The 17997-nt window shown below is 33.5% G+C and overlaps 1 protein-coding gene across 1 annotated transcript in view; it reads right to left on the minus strand.

Annotated features, from left to right (window-relative positions):
* The window catches only part of synr (BH3-only protein sayonara), a 32154-nt gene extending 15829 nt beyond the window's left edge, over positions 1 to 16325 (minus strand). Inside the window, exons 1-3 of the mRNA XM_085949648.1 lie at positions 16281 to 16325; positions 14924 to 15046; positions 12994 to 13105 (exon numbers count right to left, since the gene is read on the minus strand). Coding sequence (XP_085805774.1) covers positions 12994 to 13086 — 93 coding nt within the window. The 5' untranslated portion in view covers positions 13087 to 13105; positions 14924 to 15046; positions 16281 to 16325. The remainder of the gene's footprint in view (positions 1 to 12993; positions 13106 to 14923; positions 15047 to 16280) is intronic.
* Positions 16326 to 17997: the final 1672 nt, after the last annotated feature.

The raw sequence follows: 17997 nt of genomic DNA on the forward strand, positions 1-17997 counted from the left end.
ATAAATAAATTTAATCACCTAGATTAAAGATTTTCTTCATTTTAAGACCGCTCATGGTATCAATAAAGAGAAAAAAAATATTCAAATGCTTTTATGAAAAATGATCGAAAGATTAAAATCATCGCATATTTTTTTCATAAACTCTGCTTTCTTGTTACCTTCCAGAGTCCAGCCATTGTTAAAACATTAACAATATGACATATTCGGAAAGACATTAAGATATTAGAATCGATTTCCGTAATCGCTTGCCTTCGCTCATGTCTATAACCTATAATTCATATGAATTGAAAAACCATTATCTACTACTTTCAATTAGTGGCCCTCAAACTTTGCAGATATATGGAAATTAAATTAATGGAAATTGTGGTCTTGGAACTGTGGTTTGAAACCTTGCAAAAAGTTCTCCGCCAGTCACGAAATATTTCGGAATCTACTGGTGACCAAAACGTATAACCATCAAATGCTCGACAAAATTATTTTTGTGTACTATAAATTTTAAATTCTTTTCGTGTTAGGTTTAAATATTTATTAACACGTTTACCTCTTTTCAGATATCAACAGCTTAATCTGCAAACCGCCTAAACCGGTGAATCGGAAAAACCGGCATTTGGGAAAACTTGTTCAGGAAGGAGAAAAAACTTAATAAGTAAAATTAACAATATAACAAATAAACTGCACTATGAATTAATACACTATTTTAGCTTCTCTTTATATGTAAAGTAACTCCTTTCAGTTACGATATTGGAAACTTGGCACCTGCAATTGGTTGTTTTGAGAACGATAACGCATTTATTTATAGGTTTAGGAGTTTTGGGAGCACAGAAAACATGCTTTATAACAAAATGCCATCAAAATCTCATTGTCAATCAAAAGTGCAGTCAGCTGGTTTGCAGATTAATCAGTTGATATGTCTATTGTATTTTACTATTAGAATTACAGACAATCGCATAACAACATGGCAAAGTTTAACATCGTGTCACTGCTGAAAATAGGAGGAACCTTGCCCAAATAATTAATTTGTTGCTTTAATTTAATAAAACGCAATTTTTTTTTTGTAGTACTTATTCCACTTTTATTCAATAAATTAGGACCGGTTTCGTCCGCCTCAGAGGGACAGTTTCAACTGTTGAAAATGTCCCTCTGAGGCGGACGAAACCGGTCCTAATTTATTGATTAAAAGTGGAATAAGTACTACAACAAAAAAAAAGAGTTTTATTAAATTAAAACAACAATACAGCAGTTCTACCATGAATTGACAGTTAACAAAATAAAAGAAATCAAATAATTAATATCCAAGAGTAAAATAGTCAGAATATTTCAATAAATTTAGAATTATCGATCAAATTTTAATATAATTCATAAAACAAAATATTATTACGATATATAGTATAAAAATAAATGGAGATGTGTCGTGGAGAACGAGGAGGCCAAAACTCGAATTTAACTATAACGCCATCGAAAGAAGAAGAAAAGGTTATAAAAACAGATGAATTTCGCTTTAATTCTCTCTACTTACATAATAGATTGTTTGTAATTGGTTATGGTTATAACATAACCCCCAAAATTTGATAAATAAACCTATAATATATAGCAGCACGTTGGCTTTAAAACGGAGCAGAAAATTCTATCATAGCTCGATTAATAGTCTATGAATATTCACAGATGCGGTTCCAATAATGGTAATGCGAAATGCTTCAGAAAACCACCAACAATAAACTCCTTCCTGGTTTAAACTAATCATAATTTCCTACAATTATCGTCTGATGATCGCTAATCACCGCTATGATTAGGCACGAAGCGTCATATTTTATAGCCTGTGCAAATGGATTCGAGCAACTTGGCTGTCTATAATGCGGATCTTACACTCTAACGCAGACAGACACATTTTTCCGCATCGATTAGTTTAATTATAATTCTAATCATATTTTCCCTCGTGAAAATACAGGTATATTTGGATCAAAGGCATTGGCGTTTTTAAACTTTCTACACTTTATCTATTATTGTTTATTTTGTTATGTATTTAGATACTAACCCAATCGTTTTTCAGCCATTTTCTTATTATATAACCATTAAAATAACACAGACAGAAAGAATTTATTAAAGATATTTCTCACTTTTCACCTGTTTGGGAAACGACAGAACCTTCTTATAGATTATAAAACGTTCATCGATTTTGTGATTACCACTTTTAGTGTCTGAAAAATTGAGTCAGGTCCGATAAATGGCCATCTTTTATTGTTGCCTAATTTAAATTTCGATCAAGTGCACATACAGCTTTTTGAACTTTATTTTCTTTCAATATACCTAGCTTTATATTTTTAATTGCTCCGAAACAAAAGGTATGTAATACTTATTTCAATATAGTACTTAATTAATATTTTTAATTAACACTAAAGATATAGCTTATAATAATTATCCAGACAATTATTGTATTCTGTTATTTCATGTGCGATCATTACAATTAATGATACATGTCTCCACAGGCGATGGAAATAAGAATATAAAATCTTTTTTAGATGCCCGTAGCTTTATTGGAAAAGCACAGTGTCACGGATCCAGCGGTTCCAGGTTCAAGTCCCGTCGGGTGTCGTATTTTTTCTAAAAAAGATTTTTTCTAGTGTGTATATGCATGAGATGTTTTCAAATTATGTATGTTCAATATATATAATGTTCAAAATTGTAAAGTTATTTAACAGAATAGGAGTGAGGACCTGATCGACGGATCCCCTTCTAGAAGAGAAGAGGCGATATGACAGCGAGTCGCAGTCAAAGCCTCGGTAAAATCACAAAAAAAAAAAAAAAAAAAATATATAATGTTACATTCTCAAATCTTGTGAATTATTCGATGAATAAAATAAATAGTTTAATAAATTATTAGCAAGTGGAAAGTACGTATAAATACTACTTATAAAAATATTTGGAGTAATCCGTAACGTCGGTTAGTAATTAAGACATTTAATTGATACCTACCTTGATTTAATATATATAAACCAATAGCCAATATTGTAATGCAATTTGATAAGCATTTCATGTAATAACTACTTGTTAAAATCGTCGTAATTAAGTAGGATGCCCGTAGCTTAACATGAAACCTAACCTAACCGATTTTTTTTAAACGGCACATGTTCAAACACGCGCGTTAACATGATCTTACTCCTTACTTCAGTTTTAGTTTGTCAATTTATGGCTAAGGACGTATGTTGTAGCTTAACCACTGGGGAATGCCAAAAGAAATGGCATATTTCAAAAAAAACACTATCTTATTCTTAGGTCAATAATTATTATAAAGCAATCATTATTCGTAATATGTTAATCACTTTGAATCATTGAATGGTCAAATATATAGCTTATAATAAGTATCTTTAGAATTATCTTCAAATGTGTTAATCTTGCCCATTTTTTGAATAATAAAATGCCTAATTCTTGTCAAATTTGGGATCACAGAGATTATCAATATAATTTTTTTATCGTAAGTATTTCACTATAATAATGTTGACATAAATTATACCAATTGCTTTATAAATGCGTTTAAAAATTAATAAATGTAAAAAATTTTAACACCACTGCACATGTATGTACTGAAATATGACTATATTCTAAAACATTAGAGCGAGAGGTTTATAAGAATACTATTTTATATAATAAAAATACTTTATGCAGTCATCAAATGTATAAAATACATATAAAGGATAATAAGGCTTCAAAATTATATAAATATATTATCTACAACGTTTAAGGAATGTCCAGGATCATGGTTTGAAAATACAATAAAAGCTCAATTTTGACCTACGCTGAGCATGTCCGCCCTTAAGCTAGTCAAGTCAAGATTATATGATTCAACAGAAAATTTAAAAACGCTGTACTTATATAAAAAGTTCTTTTTATCTTGTAATTATTTATTTCTAGTGTGTATGCATGGGATGTTTTCAATTTATGTATATTTAATACCTATTAACCAGAAACCAAAGAATCGTTTTTAGTAAAACCTAAAATCACCTATAATTATTCACCTGCAACGCTAATAGGAGTCTCTCTATGTGTGTGTGTGTGTGTGAATATTCAATAATACATAAAGTTTAACATACCGATAATGCGTGTTTGCACTGACATGGCATGAGTGTGGACTAAATACTCAACACGTAGGTATCACGAACCGTGATGACTGATGAGTCATGTGAATCGATCATTCGAGTAGAATCAAAGCTCGTAAATATACTTAATGATCATTATACCAACATAACCTCAAATGAGAGTGAAAAAGATTCGCATCATTATATTCCAGTATAGATAGATGACAGATAACGTAAATTACTTTTACGCCACTCACCATAATATTCTTTTTTTAAATACCGAAGCAATACATGATCATACTAGGGGTTGTGGTCACGTGTAGGGGAAGTATGAAAACGTGAAAACTTTTTTAAAACCTTTGTAAAGAGCATAGCAGGCCTATTCTAACATGTCACTTAACATCCAAAAGAGCTAATTGTGATAAATATATCACATATATCACTTTACATATTCTGACGATTAATTGTGTAAAGAAGTTAAGTGCTATCTTTTATACAGCCCGTCTCTTGGCTATGTCAACTTATACAGCGAGACAGAACACGTCAATTCAATTGATTCAATTCTAGAAATTTCGAGACAATTCTGGAAAATTTGAATTTTTATGCACCCGTCAATTACATGCGTGGTCGCAGCCATGACCTATTATCTGGGTGAAAGCTGTTTCCTCATGTCAGGCCCACCAAGCACCAGTAGCGAGGGCTATGCGGCTGGTCAATGCACTCCCTAGAGATGTAGACATTTTTAGCGATGCATTATATATTCTGTTTTTAAATTCTATTTTATTGTTTAATTTGAATTTATTTTGAAATTATTGTTGTTTTTTTTGTATAAAACTATTTTTTGCTTTGTTTGTTTTTCTCTGCCTTGTTTTTTCTCTAACTAATTACTTGTAATTTTGTTTCTAATTGTCATGTTGTGAACGTCCTGAATTAATAATTTGTTATATACTCAACGTGTCTTTTTTAAATAAATAAAAATGATAAAACAGTAAATGAACAAACATAACATGAAGAAACAGAACGGTGACAAAACAGAATATGAAAAAATGGAACAGTGACAAAACAGAACAACCAGGGGAAAAATGAAACATTCATTTTTGCAGTATCTAAATATTTCATAAATCGAATTTAATATTGATGTTCTAACATTGACACCTCGTATGTAACATTCAACATTTTTGACAGGGGTAGTTAAAATGTTATACAAAAACTATTAAATGATATTAAATATAAACAAAAATACGCTTAGTGGAAAAATATATTAGTTCATTCAGCTAAAGATGTCAGTTCGACTCTCAACCGGTCCAACTTCTTTTCTAAATATGATTTTTTCTAATAGATATGTTTTTGAGATTTTCCGAATTTTTGATAAATAAATCCGTTACCTATATCAGGGAACTGCAATCTCTTCCGACTTATGAGCCATATTCAAAGGTATAGTGTTAATAAGCAAATGTTTAAGAAATGATAAAATCAAAATCTTCAAAATACATAGGTATTAATTACCACGAGTTCATAGTTAAATTACGTGATTTACTGTTGTTTGCATGTTACATAGACGTCAAATGTACGTAAATACAATGTTTCATACAACATAAGGATAAAGACAGCATGTCCAATATAGCTAAATAATATACCAGAATATAGACTGCAGTGTTTCTCAACCGGTGGTCCGCAGACATATTCTGGTGGTCGAATGTTTGGCGTCCAAATGCATATGCCACAAATGAGGCGTCTAATTCCAAAAAGCGATAAGTCCACAATTGGTCAAAATCGAGAAAAAAATATGCACGTATTCTATGTATAATTTTACACAATATGTATTGATCTATAAATTCCAAAACGCGACATAACCCTACGAAAAAAAATATTTTAAAGCTTGGTTGATTTCGCGCGTGTTTAAGTCAACCAATAAGGGAACGTTCAATATTGAAAAGGGCGTCTACCATGCTGTAGCATCTGGTAAACTCATAACAGTGCCACGGAAATATGTGCCTTATGCGGAATAAATTTAAAAGTGAGGTACAAATAGCGCTACGTCCAATTTTATTTTGCCTATATTTATTACATTTAAGAGTTTATCGGCTGAAACAAATGGCCATTTGGTTCTAATTTCGACATAGAATACAACGGAAAAATAATCTCATGTTAATACAATTAATTGAAGCTTGAAACATAAAAACATTGTTTCCCGAAAATATTGAATTGTGGACTTGTCGCTTTTTGTAATTAGACGCCTCAAATTCAAATAAAATTTTCAAAATGCGTGCACCTGCAAGTATTCGTGCATTGTGTGTTTTGTTTTTAAAAAATACATTATCGATTTTGTGACGAAATCAACCGCGAATTCAGGCGTCATTATACGTTAATATATAAATTCTTCTTCTTATTGTGCCATCCCCTAGCGGAGGTCGGCCACCATCAAGGCGATCTTATCTTTGTCATCTGCTACCCGGAACAGTTCAGTGGAGCTGCACTCGTACCAATCACGGAGGTTCTTAAGCCACGAAATGCGGCGCCGTCCTCTGCTACGCTTACCATTGATCTTTCCTTGAATGAAAAGTTGGGGAATGCTGTACTTTTGTCCTCTCATAATGTAGCCGAGGTACTGTAGTTTCCTGGTTTTTATACTACGTAGAACTTCTCGGTGCTTCCCCATTCGATTGAGAACTTCAACATATTTTGTCACCCGGTCAGTCCAAGGAATTTTGAGGATGCGTCTATACAGCCACATCTCGAAAGCTTCAAGTCTCCGTGCCATCTCTTGGTTTAGCGTCCATACTTCCATACCATAGAAAAGAATTGAGAGAACATAACCACATACCATACGCAGTCTCAGACCTAGGTTAAGGTCTCGATTGCTAAGGAGGCGTCTCATTTTGAGAAAGGCCCTCCTAGCGATCTCAATTCTAGTTTTTATTTCCTGAGACTGGTCCCATTTCTCATTGACCCATGTACCTAAATATTTATGATGGGTCACACGTTCGATTGGTTTGCTGTTAATGACAAAATTTGTGTTGGTGTCTGGTGTCACTATTTTTGACACTAGTAATAGTTTTGTTTTCTTGAGGTTCTTTTTTTTTCATTTTCATTCACTATATAAATAATATTTTTTAATTCTGTGTTAGCGTTCCATAAAACGTTTCTCATATTTTCAGTAGTCCGAATGTATAAAAGGGTTGAGAGGATAAGTAGGTATAGTCAACCATTCATTACCGTTAAAATGCTCGTTCGGATCGCATGTGGCCCGCGGGCCGCCGGTTGCTGACCCTTAACCTACAGTAAAGTGTTTGCATGTTTTTTTGTAGCTAATTATTTAAGTGCCAACTAAATCGATAATCTATAAGGTACCTACAACATTGTCCTCGGATATAATTATAATACATACCTACTCTATGAAGGGCTGTCATATCAAAAGAAAAAATGTCGTATCGGATATATTCTATTGACAAACAACGAACAAACAATATTCAAACAAAACACCTTATATTTTACATTTAGTACGGTACTACGTTAAAGTTCCCACCACCACCCGCCATGTATGTACGGCCGTGGATATGCACGGCCGTCTTCCATGACGCTTTAAACGTGTCTGAAAGAAGTGATTTTAAGTGCTCATTCCGTCCCGAGACGGAGCCGCACGGGACTAATGCTGCAACCATGCACCGTAGTGCTTAAAGAAGAAAGTTAAGAAAAAAAAAATTATGGCAAACGGTTATAACCACAGAACAAAGTAATAAATAGAATTCCGATAGGCTATACCACCCCAATACGCTACATTTTGATACAGGGTTTTGAATGTGTGAGTCTCCCACGAAAATGAACCACACATTATAGACGTGCAATAGTGTGTGTTACAACCTTCAAATACACCAATATTAAATGGGCGTCGGTGCATAAACTGAGAGCAGTTGTCAGAATGAAATACAAGCGTATTCTTGACACCTGTTTAAGTTTATTCCACATTCTTCCACACTCGAAATCGGTTGCATGTTACTCCACATCCGTTGGTATTTCAGTTCCCATTATTTCTGAGTTCCCTAGTTATAACTGCGGTTTACACAATTTCACAGGAGAGCAAAAACAAAGTTTTGAAATCATTCTGACAAGTTAATTTATAAGATATTTTGAAATGTTTTATATGCGGAATTCGCATCATTTCTTTTAAGAAGATTGAAATTTCATTGTTATCTTGCATTTTAACCAGATATCTTTTAGCCATATCAACTGTTTCACATTCGGTCAGATGCAGATATATTTTAATATTACTTTGTGACCAATAAAGTTGCAGTTTAATATCTTGCCACAACAAAGAATGTACAATTCGGAACATATTATTATTAGTATAGAAGAAAAGTGAAAAACTGCTGTTATAACCGTTTGCCATGACAGACTATGGAATAAAAAAATGTCAAAAAAAATACAATGAAAATAATGATTAAAATATTGCAAATTTTTACTATGTATTCTAATCATCATCATCATCAGGGGCACGACAACCCGGTGTGGGTCCTGACCTCCTCCAACAGCTCCCTCCACATGTCCCTATCCAGTGTGGCTGCTTTCCAATTCGGTACCCCCAGAATACGGCAGTCACTTGCAGCTCCATCCAACCAGCGAATCTTTGGCCTGCCTCTTCTTCTACGCCCTATTGGATTGCTGGACATCACTCTCTTTGCCGGGTCATCGTCGTTCATACGGTGCACATAACCTAGCCATCGCAGTCTCCCAATCTTAATTGATTAAACTGCGCTGCAATCTTCGTACAGCCCGTAGAGCTCAGCATTATATCTTCTCCTCCAAATCGTGTCGTCCCTGATCGGTCCATATATACGGCGGAGAATTTTTCTTTCAAACATGTTCAGGGCTCGTTCATTTCGCAGATTTAATGTCCAGGTTTCCGATGCGTAGGTGAGCACTGGCTTTACAAGTGTCTTGTAAAGAGTGCTTTTATTTCGGCGAGATAGTATGCGGTATCTAATCAACCAGTATTTAAAACAATCGAACAAGAAAGAAATAAAATTGTCAAATGTTTCAATATTGACAAAAAGTATTGATACTGATATCGTATCGGAAGAAAAATATCGAAGTACCTACCTAACTATCGATATTTTTGACAGCCCTACTCGTATGAACTACGCTAGGAATATCTATATCACAAAGAGACACGAAATATTTTTTTAATGTTCGTTAATCACATAAGCCTCATTTTTAACTCATCAAGATAGATCAGTGTTTCTTAAAGTCGACTAATTGTGCCCATGAAGGCGTGGTGAAAAGGAAGGGGGCGTTGTGGAAGACCAAAAGACAGTATTAGACGATGGGCTACTCAAATGGGGCAACTAATATAAATAAATACTTCATAGCCGTTAATTCCTATATCTAAAAAGCTGATTTTATAGGATAGAACCGATTGATATTATTAATATTAATACTATCGACTGAAGGTACTTGATGGAATTTGAATTTAAATTCTAATGGATTCAAGCTCTGTACTATTCCATTTAAGACGTTTTTTGCGACCCGGGTTTCGCCTTTCGGCATCTTCCGGCGCCGTGTACACTCACCAAAGGTAAACACACACTTGTTTACCTTTGGTGAGTGTACACGGCGCCAGAAGATGCCGAAAGGCGATACCCGGGTCGCAAAAAACGACTTAAGGCGATACTCCAGTGAAACGACAAATACTTTTCAACTATAGGCGCGACGAAATTTTGGACTCGCTGGCACTCGGAGACCGAACGTAGAGGTGTGAATACGTCAATTTGTTTCATGATGGTGACGGGGGTATTACTAATTCTTAAATCATGTAAAGATGGCTAAAAACGTTACCCATTTACTTTAAAAAGAAAACATGTCAATGAATATATTATTATTGTTACTAAGAGAACATACGTTAAAGTGCCCACCACCACCCGTCATATATGCACAGCCGTGGATATGCACGGCCGCTTTCTATGACGCTTTAAACGTGTCTGAAAGAAGTGATTTTAAGTGCGCATTCCGTCCCGAGACGGAGCCGCACGGGACTGATGCTGGAACCATGCACCATAGTGCTTAAAGAAGAAAGTTAAGAAAAATGAAATAGAATGTTACTAATAGAACATACGTTAAAGTGCCCACCACCACTCGTCATATATGCACAGCCGTGGATATGCATGACCGCTTCAATAAACAGAACATTAAATGTACGCATGTTGGATTTATATGACAAATTATATATGGTTCGGCATGCGTCATTTGCACCCGCGACCCGCAATCCGCGCATCGCCTAGCCACGATCTTTTTAGAACATGCCTCAACTGAGGTATAGCCTTAAATGGAATAGTACAGAGCTTGAATCCATTAGAATTTTGATTGATATTAAATTATTTTTCTGATTAAAATAATTCTAATATTAAAAAATGTATGTAATCACAACAATTAATAAAGGTGATCTGAAACCAGCTTTTTGAGATACTGGATTACGCAAATGAGACAATAGGGGAAACAATGCATCATTACAAATACAAATACCTTTCATTTTCACCTGCAGAAACTTTGTATATGATTTGAGGTCTATATGTGTCATGATATATGTTTTAAGTGGCAATTCGTTATATTTAAATATACCAGGGGTCGACATGGACTGGAGCGCACCGGAGCGCCGTTCCGCTTCACGAAATCCCCAAAATTATCTCTCAGTTTCGTGGAAAAATCAATTTGACCATCTGAGCTAGATAGGCCATATAACAAGAAATCTAACCCATTTATTTTTATAAAATATACATATACTTAGATAACTAAGTCAGTATTTTCGATAAATTATTGAGCGCTCCGGTTCGTAAAATTTTCCATTTCGAGCGCTGAAATATACCTAATATAAAAATACACAGCATAATATTTATTTTTTTAATAAAAATTAGATTGTAAAATTGTATATTTTTTACTTGGGGAATTGTGTTTCAGATTTTTTGTCTCCTCTGAGTATACGCGCACTATACGACAACGATTAAAAGAAGAATTTTGCTCAAGAATTATTTTTCAGTAATTTATTTCAAAAAAAAAAATGCGTCCTCCTATAACGTCGTGGGTCCCAGGTTCGAATCCTGGGTCTGGCAAGTACCATATTGTTTTTCTATTTGTATTCGAGTCAGGTTATGGACCTAATCGGTCGAGCAAGTGGCTGACATGCATGTATGTATCGTAAAAACAAAATCTGTTAATACATCCATTCTGTAGAGGCCCATATGATCTTATTAGGATCGGAAACGGAAAAAAAATCTATATTCTCAATTAACCATTAAGGAGAATCTCAAGAAATCGAAATATTGTTACCAGAGTAGTAAAAAAATGATAAATTTCTCGCTGGTAATCATCGTAAAACTGTTGTCCTACCGTTCAAAGAGAAATGCGCGTCGGTAATGAAAAACTACGCCCCAGTTCAAAGCGCGGGGATTTACGTGTTTTTTTTCTCTCACTCATGTAGCATGCATCATTCGATACGAATCATGTGATATGATGAGATCACACGGGCTTTCTCATGGTTCATTTTAGAATGGCTTCTACCTCAGCTGTTTAATGAAAAAAATGTGAATGGTTAATAATGCTTCTCCTTCAAAATGTCGATGAAATAGCATAAAATTAAAACATAATATACACATTTTTTATGACTCAATTATTGATATATAGACATGTAGTGTGATCGACTAAATCCATTCCATGATCGACTGGTCGATGCCTGATATATATTTGAATTATTCACTATGCGTAGGGCAGCGATTTCCAAACTGGGAGGCGCGGGCTAGAGCGAAGGGAGGCGCGAAAAGTTAGATAGAAATATGTAACCACAAGTTTGCACTTTGTAAGTGCATAGTTATAAAACGGCATAAAACCCTTGTTAGGTATAAAAAAAGAGTCCTTTAAAATTTAGCTTGTTTGCAAAGCTGTGTGAAGATATGGAAGCTAATTATAGGTACCTACCTCACTTCTATAGTATTGTGGAGTGCGCTGGCTGTGTCATGCAAAAGTGATTTAAAGGGCTGTTTGAACTTTAAAAGATTGCAAATTATTTGTCTTGATGACAATCATAATGAAGAGGCAAATCTGTTTATGAACGAACTGTAATGTTAAACTTGCCTATTTGGTTGATTTTTTTTTAGAAAATTGTGTGTTTTGAATAAATCACTGCAAAGACTACAAATGCATTCACTGATTCAAAAATACGAAGTGAAAGCATTCATACAAAAATTAGAGCTATGGAAATCAGAATTACAAAAAAAAATAAGTTCAACATGTTTCCACTTTTAAATGATTTTTGCGCCAGAGTAAATAATGAATTGAAGCAAACAAAAATCTCTTTACACTTGGATGGTTTGCTAATGCACTTTTCACATAATTTGTATAATCTCGATTTTACAAACTTTGCGTGTAGAAAGAATCTATGTGTCAATTAACAAGAAGTTGAATTTGGATTGGCTATTATTTAAAAAGAAAAATTGATATACACTACTGCTGCCATTCATAACATCATAAATGCGAAATGGAATTTTCTACATTAGCTGCAATGAAATCCAAATATCGAACCCGTTTAGTAGTAGAAAAAGCGCTACGAATGGCACTCTCCTCAATGACACCTAGATTTGACAAACTTTGTGCAAATAAACAAGCACGTCCATCGCATCAAAAACATAGTAAAACCTTGTTATTATTTTGTCAATAGGTAAGTTTTTCATTTTTTGTATTACTTGTAAAAGTGTGTATTAAATAAAGGGGGGGAGGCGCCAAGATTAGAGGCGTAAGGCTAAAGGGAGGCGTAGTAACATAAAGTTTGGAAACCACTGGCGTAGGGTATGCCATCTCAATCACTTTCCAAGGACTGTTGACTGTAGAGAGGAATATCTGACGTGGTGATGATAACATGTATTTGATTACTGAAGCTTACCGGAGTATATTGGCGAGGCCGTCCATCGTTGGAGGTTCGAGGTGTTGAATAGTCATCCGAGACGGCGCTCGGCCAGCAACCCATTTCAGCCATGCCAGCCAACCTGTTAACACTAATTTCGATATATTAATGCAATGATACCCACCATGACCCAAATAAGGGGAGGCTGACAGGGCTTTAAGGTGACGCATCAGTGAAACGCCAAATAATTTTCAACTGTACGCGTGACGAAATTTTGGACTCGCTGCCATTCAGTGAGAGAATGTTGACCCAGGAACACGTCACTTTGCTGCGTGATGGCGACGGGTCAATTAATTCTAAAATCATGTAAAGATGACTAAAAACATTACCCATTTACTTTAAAAAGAAAACATGTCAATGAATATATTATTATTGTTACTAATAGAACAATAAACAGAACATAAAATGGACGTATGTTGGATTTATATAACAAATAATATTTCGTTTGACAGGCGTCATTTTCACCCGCCACCCGCAATCCGCGCATCGCCTAGCAACGATCTTTTTAGACCGTGCCTCAACTAATGCATGGCCTTAATCCAGGGGCCGGGCTTAAGTAGGGGCTGGCGTGGTGGATCGATCAGTTAAGTGAGATAAACACACATCACAAATGTGCATTAATTAACAGTAAAAAAAATATTTTTTTTTAATGTATTTCCGGATAAATGAAAATGGTTAATTATCAAATATGGCGAAGGGTTTCATGTTTTTTTTGCCACCACAAAGAGGGGTTGCGATCATTGCTTCATAATATTATGATGTCAAGTGTTGACAACTCAATGATTCAAATGGAATTATTTGAAAACACTAAAAATCCTTAAAAATACAGGGAAAATATTTTTATTCAGCAATTAAGACACAAGATTTGATAATATAACATTATATTGAACATACATAAATATAAAACATTGCATGCATAAACCCATTAGAAAATAAAAATCCTTAGAAAAATATTTAGAAAAAATAAGACACCCGACTTGAACCTGTAACCGCTGGATTCACACCAGTGTGTTTTTCCAATTAGGCTACGGGCATCCTAACTTAATCACGACGAATTTAACCAGTAGTCATAACATGAAATGCTTATCAAATTGCGTTTCAGTGTTGGCTATCGGGTTTTGTATTTTAAAGTAGGTATCAATTAATTCCTAAATCCAGCGATTAGTCCACTCGGTTGTTGTATATTTTAAAAAAAAGTTCCAGTGAGTATATGCATGAGATGAGATGTTTTCAAATTATGTATGTCCAATAGAAAATATATTGAAAAGTGGTCCGTAACCACTAACTTCTTAACTTTAAAACAAACTACACATTACTTATTTCTGAGTTACCAATTGAATGTTGTGCTAGGTTTTGGTTTCGTTTTAGGCTTCAAATGACCACGTTCACAAACGATACAGTAATGAGTAAATTGTAGATGTAGATACCTACTCATAAGTCGCCATAATATATTATAGCGACCGTGTTTAGGAAAAAGGGCGTAACCCTCACAGAACAAATTTTACAGGAGGGGCAATAAACGTTTTTTGGGTGATTTTAGTTTAATATGTTTTTTAAATGGGCACAGGCCACAGACATTGGGTGCATGATGATTGATGATTTGGTGTAATATATTTTCGATCTAATAATAATTAAAGAAGTTATTACAGAAAAATCATTAAAATTGAGGGTAAATGCTTTTTTCCATAAATTAAAACTTAATTAATCGCAATTAAAACCTGAATTTAAATAATAATTCGACATTTGCAGCTTACTTCCTTTTTATAGAACGTGTATTTAGTTGTATTCATTGTTAATATCTAATAAAAGCACTTTTAGAAAAATCGAGGGTTACAACCTTTTTCCTAAACACAGTCGATAGGTATAAGGGCTTCAATAAATTATAATAGTATTTAATGTATGTACACACCTTTTTCAATTAATCGATTGTAAGATCTTTGTAAATATCACTTTTTCCACTTCGCACTATCTCACAATATTATAATCAATTTTGACCGTTCGTTATTTATCTTTGCACGACAATATTTTTAATCTAGAAAATCAATCAAGTATGTAAGAAGTCACACATTAAATTAATACAAACGCCCTTTTTTATTTTGTCTCATTTTCTTTAAAACCAATGTCACCGGTTAATTTACTTAACATATTTTTTTACATACGTTCAAACTGTCAAGCTTTGTGGATATTTCTTTTTAATTAATAGCTATTTTGACTATATCAAAATACCTAATATTTGAATAACAATTGTAATGTATTTAAACACTAACTTATACCTAATTGTACAAGCTATAAATAGTTTTCATTAAAACTAAATATTATAAGTTTCAATTGCAGTGGGTTTTGAATTAAGAAGTAACTTTTTATTCAATAAATTGTTATTAAATAATTACAAGATAAATAGAACTTTTTATATACAACGTTTTTAAATTTTCTGTTGAATCATATAAACTTGACTAGACTAGCTTAAACGATCAAAAAAATGTGTACTTGATAGAAATAATACTGAAATGACAATTTGACATGTCATATTGGTTTCCATAGTAACGCAAGTATATATTAATAATTTAGTTGCTAGGACCCCAGACCCCTAGCAACCAATAATGGTGTCGAAATAACTTTTCATACAAAACAGAATTAACTGAAAATGAATTCAATTCTACTTAAAGATGGCTAAAAGTATTTAAAAATGCATTGGCATCGTGTTCTGATATATTCTAAAAGTTTCAAATGTCTAGCTAGTCGGGAAGTTAGTTAAAAATTGATTGCAAGATTTTTACCGGACAAAGAACCACCGGACAAATAAGAATACGAGCTAAGAAAAACGTTGTAATAATAATAAAATAATACGAAAAATCTTCTGGGAAATATTTGAAATAAAACTATTTTGAATAAATAGTTTATAATAGTATTGTAACATTTACTATTAGGTATCTAACGCATAGTGTATCCAAATCTTTGATTCTACTAATAAGTGATTTATTGAATAATTCCTTTTAATTACAACATATTCTTTGAAAGATTATCTTATTAATTGAAAGAATATTTATTGAAACTACACAATTCGAAATGTTTGTCGGAATAAGTGAATCGAGTGATATTAGAATAGATACGTCTTTCACTTGCCACGCAGGGACTGTGATCACTAAGCTACCGATCCAAGTCTAGTACCATCTTCGCAAATCTTTATAACATTATTATCAATACGCAGAAAACTAAATTAACTGTCGAAAAAGAACTAAATATATACCTAACCTAACCTAACCTACAACACAATAAAATACGTGTCGCTCTCAGTATTGCCGACTGAATGCAAATGAAACTAATTTACGCTAATAGATCAATGAAATTAAAAAAAAAAGATTTATTACTTTGTCGTTCCGTGACATAATGATAAATTAATCACGAGTAAACACGACCAGCTCGCAGTCTGTGTGCTGTAATTTAATATTCAATATGCTAGTATGTCGGCAACAAACACAATATCGACTGCCAGCTTGCCAGCTGAATGCTGATTGCTGAAATAGAAAATTGGAAACTACCTTATATCGATAGTTTTTTTTCGTGGAAAATGAACAGGGCCGTTTGAAAAATTTTACAGCCATTTATATTATAAGAATGCAATTAACAAATAGGAGCTCAATTTGGAAAGCGCTTTAGCGAGTATTAAAAGCCATTAGTGAAAATTTGTCTCAATTACCTAAGTGTGACTCCTTCAGCATAGTGGTCTATGTGCGTGGGCGTGATACCCGAAAGTTGCAGGTTCGATCCTGCCGGGTGGGGTGTCTTACTTTTTTAACCCTTGATAATGAATTTTAAAAAAACCCGAACCAGAACTAGTATTCTTTAAAATCATTGTCAGTGTTCCAAAGATTCCATATTTTCTTAGCTTTAAATTTTAGTTTAATATTTTGTATTCCTGTATTTTTTTCAAACCAATGGATGAGAAAGCAGACAAGAGAACGCGATGTGATAGGTGAGGGACGGTGAACCTATGGCACGCGTGGCACTAGTAAGTGGCACGCGAGATGATTTTGCATGGCACGTGAATGTTTCATTTTAAAGAGAAAAGAGATTACTATTTTATACTTATATATTTAAAAAATGTTTTTTTTAAGTTTTACAAATAAATATATAAGTACTTACCTACTTATATAATATTTAAAAAATAATGACGACATAGCCATGTGTATTTACTTTGGTTTTTCATATTATGTTTACCAATTGATGCCCAAGCGGAAACTACGAAATTCATGCATAATCATAATATGACAAATCGCATTGTATAAAAAAATTGCAGGAAAATCCTTTTAAAGAATAATCATTACGTTTAATGTAAATATACAATTACATAGGTCGGTCCTTAGGATCGGGGAATTAAAAATAAAAATATTCAATCAACAAACCTTATGAAATTAATTGTCGGCAGTCATTCAAATATAATAACTGCTTATTATTTTCCCTCAAACATAATCTCTAAATAATTACAAGATAAAAAGAACTTTTCATATACCACGTTTTTAAATTTTCTGTTGAATCATATAAACTTGACAATTACATGTATTAATAAATACTTTTTTTGTACTTGATAGAAATACTGAATAAATACTGAAATGTCATTTTGACATTTCATATTGATTTCCATAGTAACGCACGTATATATTAATAATTTAGTTGCTAGGACTGGACACACAAGAAAAAATTTGTACTGGACAAACAAGAATACGAGCTAATAAAAACGTGAAAAATGTAAAACCGTTCAGTGATAGAGAATATAATATGAAAGAAGCAGCGGCGAAAGGTGACTTTTGGAAAGGGGTAGGCTGTGGAGATCTGATAAAAAGAACACGCTTGTCAGGTATAGTAACTAATGAATAGGTACACATCAATGGCAACGACACACTAATTTAATGAAACTTCAAAAACTCACTGCCGACATAAAATTAACCGATTAGTTTAAATTACGTATTTTTTCAAAACATACAC

Source organism: Rhyacophila brunnea, unplaced genomic scaffold (genome assembly GCF_057557595.1).
Source record: "Rhyacophila brunnea isolate RB1 unplaced genomic scaffold, BYU_Rbru_1.0 scaffold_22, whole genome shotgun sequence".
Classification (NCBI taxonomy): domain Eukaryota; kingdom Metazoa; phylum Arthropoda; class Insecta; order Trichoptera; family Rhyacophilidae; genus Rhyacophila; species Rhyacophila brunnea.